This window comes from Solanum tuberosum, unplaced genomic scaffold (genome assembly GCF_000226075.1).
Source record: "Solanum tuberosum cultivar DM 1-3 516 R44 unplaced genomic scaffold, SolTub_3.0 scf00099, whole genome shotgun sequence".
NCBI classification, from domain to species: domain Eukaryota; kingdom Viridiplantae; phylum Streptophyta; class Magnoliopsida; order Solanales; family Solanaceae; genus Solanum; species Solanum tuberosum.
The window spans coordinates 1,124,369-1,133,616 of record NW_006239023.1 but is presented as its reverse complement, the minus strand read 5'-3'; the positions used below and the strand labels follow the sequence as shown (position 1 = coordinate 1,133,616).

At 33.1% G+C, this 9,248-nt stretch overlaps 1 protein-coding gene across 1 annotated transcript; it reads left to right on the top strand.

The window, feature by feature from the left end:
- The first annotated feature begins 788 nt into the window (after positions 1-788).
- LOC102602266 (deoxyhypusine synthase-like) lies at positions 789-2,525 on the top strand. Its single transcript, XM_006348073.2, has 7 exons — positions 789-982; positions 1,052-1,219; positions 1,305-1,523; positions 1,603-1,689; positions 1,807-1,930; positions 2,032-2,267; positions 2,358-2,525. Exons 1-7 carry the CDS (start codon positions 797-799, stop codon positions 2,457-2,459), a joined length of 1,122 nt encoding a protein of 373 aa, XP_006348135.1. The 5' UTR covers positions 789-796; the 3' UTR covers positions 2,460-2,525.
- The last annotated feature ends 6,723 nt before the right edge of the window (positions 2,526-9,248 follow it).

Below are 9,248 nucleotides of genomic sequence, written 5' to 3'. Positions count from 1 at the left end.
TTAGCTCATATGTCAGAGTTAGTTAGATAGTCTAATCTCTAGAATGTTTTGTTAGTTAGGACTTAGTTACATACTCACATGTATAAATACTCAGTCATTAATCAAAGAAGAGTGTGAGTTCTCATTTTACTAAATCACAACTTCTTCAATTTTCTTTCTCAACTGCCAGTTATGGCTTCCATGGCTTTGGCCATGTTTGAGCTCTCACCAATTGTGTAAATCTTATTTCATTGCACGAATCCAGTTTTCTAAAAAAATGCATGATCTTCAATATTCTTGACAATAGTTTTACGACTTAATACTTTTTTGATAGACTTTTGAAGTGAATCAATAAATGGGGTTCATGTTTTAAGTTTTCAATATTTTCTTAAGCTTACCAATGTGTTGATACAATTAGAATCCATAATAGGAAGATTGAAAACTTGACTTAGAGAATACTATTATTTTTTAGTAAAATGATCAACTAATATGAGACGGACGTACTAGAATAGAATAAAGAAGTATGAAGACAGCAAAAATAAAAAAAGATATGGACAAAACAAAATAGAATGGGTGATTGTAAGATTGAAATCTTGGAGTTGATTTGAAAACTATAAAAAATATATTTTTTATGGAAACGTAGTTGTCATGGCCATTTTTTGATTTGGGCAATCTAGTTGTAATTTATAATGCTGCGTAGTGCCTGCTATATTATGTACTCATAATTAAACTCCCCATTTGGATCTCGATTTATAACATAACATAAAATAAAACTCCTAGTGAACCTTAGAAACTCATTGCAATAATGAACGGCAACATGATGGAATCGGTAAGATCGGCAGTTCTGAAAGAATCTTCGGAAGATTTAGAAGGTTCTTGCACTAAAATAGTGGGCTACGACTTCAATAAAGGGGTTAACTATTCTGAGCTTATCAAATCCATGGTTTCCACTGGTTTCCAAGCTTCTAATCTTGGTGACGCCATCGACATTGTTAATCAAATGGTTAGATTTCACTTCTCTCTTTGAGATAAAATAGTTGATTCCTCAAGTTTGAACTTTATGTTTTTGAAGCTAAATTGGAGGCTTTCACATGAGGTGCCCATGGAGGATTGCAGCGAAAAAGAAAGAGATAGTGCATACAGAGAGTCGATAACGTGCAAAATATTTTTGGGGTTCACTTCAAACCTTATTTCTTCTGGTGTTAGAGAAACCATCCGCTACCTTGTTCAGCACAGTATGGTCAGTACCAATTTCACTAGTTTATGTCTTTACTGTGTTGTACCGTCAAGTTTGAACATTGTGTTCAATCCCTCCCTCCCTACAGGTTGATGTTTTGGTTACTACAGCTGGTGGTATTGAAGAGGATCTCATAAAATGCCTCGCACCAACTTACAAGGGGGACTTTGCTTTACCTGGAGCTCTTCTACGATCCAAAGCATTGAACCGTATTGGTAATTTATTGGTTCCAAATGACAACTACTGCAAATTTGAGGATTGGATCATGCCAATTTTTGACCAAATGTATGACGAGCAGAGTAATGAGGTATCTACTCATGGGTCATTAATTAATTGCGTTTGTATTTGTAATGATTTGACCTTTTTAACTTCTTTTTGTATTATAGAACGTTCTATGGACACCATCTAAAGTCATTGCTCGCCTTGGTAAAGAAATTAATGATGAAACCTCATACTTATATTGGGCTTACAAGGTACGTATGTTTCTAAAAAGAACGGTTTAGTGTTTATTTAATTTGTTTCCAGAAAATAAAAGGAAAAACATGCATTTTCTTTGAGTTTATAAACTAATGTGTAGTTATCATTCTCAGAACGGGATTCCTGTCTTCTGTCCTAGCTTAACGGATGGATCAATAGGTGACATGCTATACTTTCATTCTTACCAGAAGGGAGATCAAGATCGTAATCCTGGTCTAGTCTTAGACATTGTTGGAGGTATCAGTATCTTATCGATCAAGTGATGATTCTTTTAATTTTAATTCTCTCATCAAGATATTGTTTGTTTGACTAAAGAATTAAGTTGTATATATAACCAGATGTCAGGGCAATGGATAATGAAGCTGTCCATGCTGGTTTGAGGAAGACGGGAATGATTATCTTGGGTGGAGGGCTGCCTAAGCACCATATTTGCAATGCGAATATGATGCGCAATGGTGCAGATTTTGCTGTCTTAATTAACACTGCACAAGAGTATGATGGTAGTGACTCTGGTGCCCGTCCTGATGAAGCTGTATCATGGGGAAAGATACGTGTTGGTGCCAAGAGCGCAAAGGTAACCTCTAATATATGTATCAGAATATTATAAGCTTCAAAGGATGTGAGATTCTAATTTCTTGTATTGTTTTCGATTTGTTAAATGCAGGTGCATTGTGATGCAACAATTGCATTTCCCATATTAGTGGCTGAGACATTTGCAGCTAAGCGTAAGAATCTCTCCCAGAACGGTGCCAAATTTGAACATTAAGGAAGCTGTCCTAATTCCAATTACATATGTATTGCTTAGTTTTTAAGCCATCTTGTTAGTTTTCAGAATAATTGAGGAGGGTTTGTTCATGTTCAAATAAATTATATATCCCCCTCCTCACACCTTGTTATTTGGGGAGGGAGCCATATTTCTCTCTGGTCTTTAGTGGAGAGCGATGATGTTCATGTGTTTGTATCATGTTGTATCGAAGATTTATGAGTGTTTCAAGTTGGGTTTTAGTGTGTATTTATTTTTTTAGTAACTTCTTTTTGAGCTAAATTTTAATGACATCTATTGAGTAAAAAGTTATTCGCATCACATATTTATATCAAATCAATAAATATATGATATGACGTTACACAAATATGAGTAATGCAAATATCAACCTTGAAGTTAAGTACTATTGGTTAGACTTACACAAATATGAGTAATGCAAATATTAATTATGAGTAAATTAATGCATTACTTTCATGTAATACTAATTATGTAGGGCTTAATTATTCATATACTTTTAGTTATTCCGCCTTCTATGTATGATGCATAAAATATAATTCCCAAGTAACTCATACATATATTAGTTATATGGATTTCTAAATTGTAAATCAAACACCGTATTAATTTAATACATAAATAATTTACCATGTAATTAACTGACAAGTATGTATAATTGAACTCTATAATTGGCCCTTTTCTGAATAAAATATTCCCATGTACCCTGTGTTAGACAACATTTTGTATGTTTCAAATAAATTATTCCCTCGAGTTTATTCATGCACTCTTACGTTGGACAACATTCTGTATGTTCAAATAAATTACTCCCCCCTCACACCATGTTATTTGGACTAACAATTTTTCAGCACTGTCACACCCGTTTTTGCAGGACGAAAGGGTTTTTTCAATTAAAGTGACGATATTGAATAGGGATTATTTTTATTTTTTCAGAGTCGCCACTTGAAATTGAGTTATGGTGTTCCAAATCACCTTTTTTAATTTCTAATAAAAAAGGAAATGACTCTTTATCATGATCTGCGTACTAGAAATTCAGGTAAGAAATTCTGTTGATCAAGGGGAAGGTATTAGGCATCCCTCGAGTCCCGTTCTAGCACTGTCGCTTTTATTGACTTATACTAATCTTAAACTATTTTGGATATATGGTTACATGCTACGGTTTGCTTGCATTTTTCTGTTGTTAAACTTTTATTTGGGTCTCAACCTAGATGGGTAAACGCATTTTTGGTTTTGACATTTAATAACTTGGACGCATAACTGTTTTATTCTCTTGAGTGTGTCACCTAATATTTTATGTCTCACATCTTGATTTTAACAAAATAAAATATTTACTAGAATAATTTTACCAAGGTGTGTCACCACATCCTTGAATTTCTTTTAAATGTTTCAAAAAAAGATGTGTAACCACATTCTTAATTAAAACATTTTCCTTTTGAATGTGTTTAAATTCGCATACCAGAATTAGCTTGTCAATTTTTAAGTATTAATCAAGTGATGTCGAACTACAACTAGTCAATCAAACTTTATCAATCTCTCATTATTTCAAAATGATATTATCAATCTCATCATTATTTAATAAAAATAATAGTAATAGAAATAAAAAAATAAAAAAGTAATAATAATAATAATAATAATAATGATAATATTATTATCATAAACATGCACACAATAGTTATTACCCATGGTTGAAATTTTCTTATTTGTGTTTCTTATTTTATATACCTTTTTTTTTTTTAAAAACAAAGTTAAGTTAGCACTCAAAAGATAAAAGCAACACCAATATTATTTCACAAAAATAACTTATCACTTATTTGAACACAACCCAAGAAAGAATTCATCAAAAATAATAAGGCACAAGCACTAAAACTTTCGATAATGATGCAAGAAATAATCACACGTTATACAATTTTATTTCTAAATCTAATGATATAAAAGGTTCAAACAAATTTCAATATTATAATGCCAAAATTAAACACACATAAATTCTAGCAACTTCATAACATTGAAATCACGTCTTATATAATCATGAAAAAAATAAATCATACAATAAAATTAAATGGTACCTCTTGCGAAAAGAAAACAATCCCAATAAGGAACACGAACTCGAAGCCACGAAAGCAAACCTCAAACTCAATCTTTGTTGATGAAAAAAGAAAATATAATGTGAGGATGATTTTTTCTTTTTCCTTATCCGTGTGCATGAGATGAAGTTTTTGGTTGTTATTTTTTTTTTGTTCCTGCGTGTGTGTATTTCTATTTTTCCTTTTTGTACATCTTCTGTACGTTTTGTGTTTGTGTGTTTTTGTATGTGTGTTTTGCTGATTCTGTACGGTAGCATTTTTTAAATCGAAAATGATGCATTGCATTGCATCCACCGTTACTAGTGCTGGTGCCGGGCAGCATAACATACAAAAACACACATACAAAAATACACATGACAGATAATGTAATTAAAAAGTAATCAACTGGTAATTACGCCATGTAATTACCAGCAATTCACAGCCCCTCCCTGTAAATTGGAGAGTGTAATTACGCCCTGTCAATTACATCAATTACCTGCTGATCAGATAATTACATGTCCAACCAACATGGCAGACAATGTAATTACATCAATTACACCAAATCTAATTACCATAATGGGCTTTCCAAGCCAGCCCTAAAAGTTTTTGATGTTAGATTGGAGCCAATTTTTGAAATCTAAGAATTGATTTTAAAGGTGCTAATAATATGTAGTTGTCATAAAATGATGACTACTTAATGCTGCCTAGTACTTTTATTAGAGGTAGGACATATATATATATATATATATACACAGTAATATTTGTATTAATAAAAAATGCTTATATTGATTATATTTGCATTATTTAGTTTTAGTTTATTAAAAATAGCGTGCATGTAGAGTTTTTAAAACATTTATTTACTTGGAATACCCTCCCGTAAATATGATGAGAAAAATGTACAAAAAATTTAAGATTCAATTGAGTCCTTAATCATGTTAATACATACATTAATTTTTTTTGCATTATTAATATCATGAATATCCATGCTTTGATAATCACTTTTCAATATACAATAAAATATATGACTAATGCGAACATTAATTTTATATCAATTGAAAAAATGTGTCTAATAAGATATTATTAATATACAATATATATATATATATATATATAAAATTCTACCGAACGATTCCTTGAAATAGTGTCTATCTATCAGCCTTTATGTAGGTTGTACTTTTTGTAGAGAATAGCAGAAGAAAAGTATAATTCGGGAAGCCTTTTGCTAGCCCAAGATCATTAAGTAAGATCGGAAGATTCAACTAAAAAAGAAGAGGAAGCTAGAAAGTTAAAAAAGGAATTTGGAAAGAAGAACTTTGTAATGGAAGAAGACTCTTTAATTGCTTTGTTTTTTCCTTGAATGCAAATGTACAATGCCATCTCCTATTTATATTTGTCTAGGGATGGTTCTAGAAACTCTTCTAGATACATCTATAAGGAAGTTCTAGTGAACTTATCTTCTAACAACTACTCTAAAATATCTAGATATTTCCTTAAGACAGTTATTCTAGAATATCTAGATATTTCTTCAAGACAAATTCTCTAGAATATCTAGATATTTCTTCAAGATAATTTCTAAATTTCTATACTAGGACATTCTAGAGAAATCTATGTTATTCAAAAAATCATCTTTAACTTTTTTCACACTCCCCCTTAAGGTGATTTTTTGAAACTATCCCAATCTTGCTGTGGAAAAACTCAAACGAAGCTTTGCGCCATGTCTTGGTGAAGATCTCAACAATTCTTCTGAAGTCCTCTTGGTTCTTCAAATGATGAAAAAAATTCATCAGTAATTGATCTATGGGAATTATCTCATTGTTGAGTACTCAGACTCCCCTTTTTTCTTAGCTTCCCGACAATTGTACTATTCGGATAAACATCTGTAACAGACAAATTTGAAACTCTGGGGTTCAAGCTTCTAGAACCCGTTCCTTCTACCGCATCTCCATAAACGAAGGAAACTTTATTAGGATCAGTCAATTCATTTGAGTTGGTGATAAACTGATCATCAATGTAACACCCCAGAAAATTTTTGAACTAAAACTCGAACCCTTATTTGTTGTGAGTGCGATTTTTGCAAGTAATTAAAAATTTCTTAAGTCTTAAGGTCACTAGAGGCAGCACCTTAAGTTTCAAGAAGAACTTAAGAGAGTTCATTCAAGTCATTCCTAAGTTTTTCTTAAGTTTTTGGTCAACTTCAAACGACCATAACTCCTAGTACAAGATGAGGTAAGTGAGATACAAGATAGAAAATTAAAGCCCTTCGAGTTCTCTTTACAATGCCACTGAGTTTGCTCAATTCCGAGTTCTGAGTAAGAAGTTATGACTGATTTACTAACGTCGCGCAAACCTGGCAGCAGCTCCGCGACGCGGAGTCAATACGGACCTCACTTCCTGGTGAAAAATCATTTCGACTCCCAGCTCGTCTTATTTATTTATTTAGGGATATTTTAGTCCTAAAAATCCTTAGGAGGTCATCCAAATTGCCCTAAACGTGTAGAAAATCAGTTTTCTTAAATCAAAACCCTCTCATTCACTCCAAAGATTCTACGCTCAAGAAAATCAAGAAAAGCTAAAGCTAGGGTTCTTCTTCAAAGGTTTCCTTCAGGTTGCTTCAAGAGGATAATTATTTCAGGTATGTAAGCTTCCATACTGTTGGGTTTGTTCACCCACACGCCAATCATGTTAATTTCATCTTTAAATTCGTTCTAAAAGATGAAGCTTTGATATTCTTGTTATGTATTCATGAATTTGTTTCCATTCTTGAATTTGGGTTGAGATTTGAGGAGTTCTTGAGGTTAATGTGTCGATCTATAGAGTGGTTAGAGTTAGATTCTAGTGTACATGTGTTGGGGTATCTAAATCTAAAGAGAGATTGAGAAAACGAATCGAATTTAGGTGAATTGGGGCTGGGAAACGAAGAAGGAGAAAGTCAAGTGTGATCTGGCACGCAAGTCCGCGTCGCAGACTTGCTCCCCAGTGAGCTAAAAGTTGCTCCGCGTCGCGGACTCCTCTGTCTCAAAATGTAATTTCGCGAGTATTATTTTAAACCATCTCTGTGTCGCGGACTTGTTCCAAGATGGTGATTTCGTGACTTTTCTCATGTTTAGCTATCAACAATCATTCCTAAATATCATGAGACCTTTCCTATCACAAATCACAACCTTGAATCCACAATTCAAATTCAAGGTAGAGTTAAAAGTTAGGTCTTGAGTGTTCTTTCGAACATTTTGAGAAAATCCCTTTTAGTCCTTTTGATGAGTCTTCTACAAATTCTAATAACTTGTTACAAGACTCGAGCAAGTGAGTATGAGTGAGAAGAATGTATTCATGAGTCCACTTTATCATTACAAGATCATTCATATCATGAACCATAACTCTTGAATTCATAATTCACATTCAAGAGAGAGTTAAGAGTAGAGTTCAAGAAAGTCTTTGAGTTCAATTGTGAATCCTTTGAGATCCACCATCGATTTGAGTTATGTTTTGAGAAGTAAGTATGAGAATGAGAAGAGTCGTATACCTGAGTTCTATATTGATATTTTGACCCTTGAATCAAGTTGTTCATGCCCATAACTTCTGCATGAACTCAATCAGTTTAGTACCGTTGAAAGGAGTAGTATCTTCAAGTTCTAAGTCTTGAGTATCGAGTTCCTAACCCTTCCAAGATTATAATCCTAATCATGGGACTATTACCTATTGCCCATGAAGTCCATGAGTTGAGTTGTTCATGCCCATAATTCCGCATGAACATTATAAGTCAAACAATCTTGAGATGAGAAGTATCTTTGAGTCCTTGAGTTGAGTAGTTCATGCTCATAATTCCGCATGAACCCTCTGAGTTGAGCATTCTTGAATTAGTAGTATCATTGAAGTTCTTTAGTTCCAAGTATTTGAGTTCTATCTATGGTTATTGAAAACCTTGCATTGAGTCGCTCATGTCTATAATTCGGCATGAACCATATTTTAAGAAGTCTTTTACAAATGTTTAAGCTTTGTTTTAAGACTTAAGCTTTGAAGTTGAGTAAAGTGTAAGCATAAAGTTCATTTTCTTTAAAATGATATATGGGAACTAAGTATTCCCAAGAGTAAATGTTTTCACATTTAAGATGAGAGGAGACTGAGATTTCCAAAAGAGTTTTGAGCAAGAAAAGGAAACATTGATTCCAAGAGAGCTTTTAAGCTAAGTTTGGGTAATTATCTCAAATCAAAGAAGAAGTTGTTTTAAAAACAGATGAGATAAGTACATTTTGGGAGTATTATTGAGCACCGATGTAGGGATGTTAGTTTCATATTAACTCAAGTCTCCATGAAAACCATGTAGCCATCATGGATAGAAAAGGGTCATACTTTTTAGATAAATCATTTTTGCATAGACTAGTGGATACACTAAGTTCAGTTAGGTCTTATACTGATGGTAAGGTATAGGATGGTCTTTGGTAATGTCACGACCCGAGAGTACCCCCTAGTCGTAACATGGCGTATTCGACCCCGAAGGGGTCTTATACGAGCCACATAGTCATACATTGCATTCAATAATGAAAATAATGCGGAATAAAAAAAAACTTATTTACATCCACACATTTAAACTTCATTAAAACAACTTTAAAAACACACAGCGGAAGTCTAAGTCTCACATGGCCATCTTAGACACAGTCACAAAACATAAGTAGGGACACGGCCCTTTACAATCAAAAGAAGTCTATTAAGTCTATTACATGAA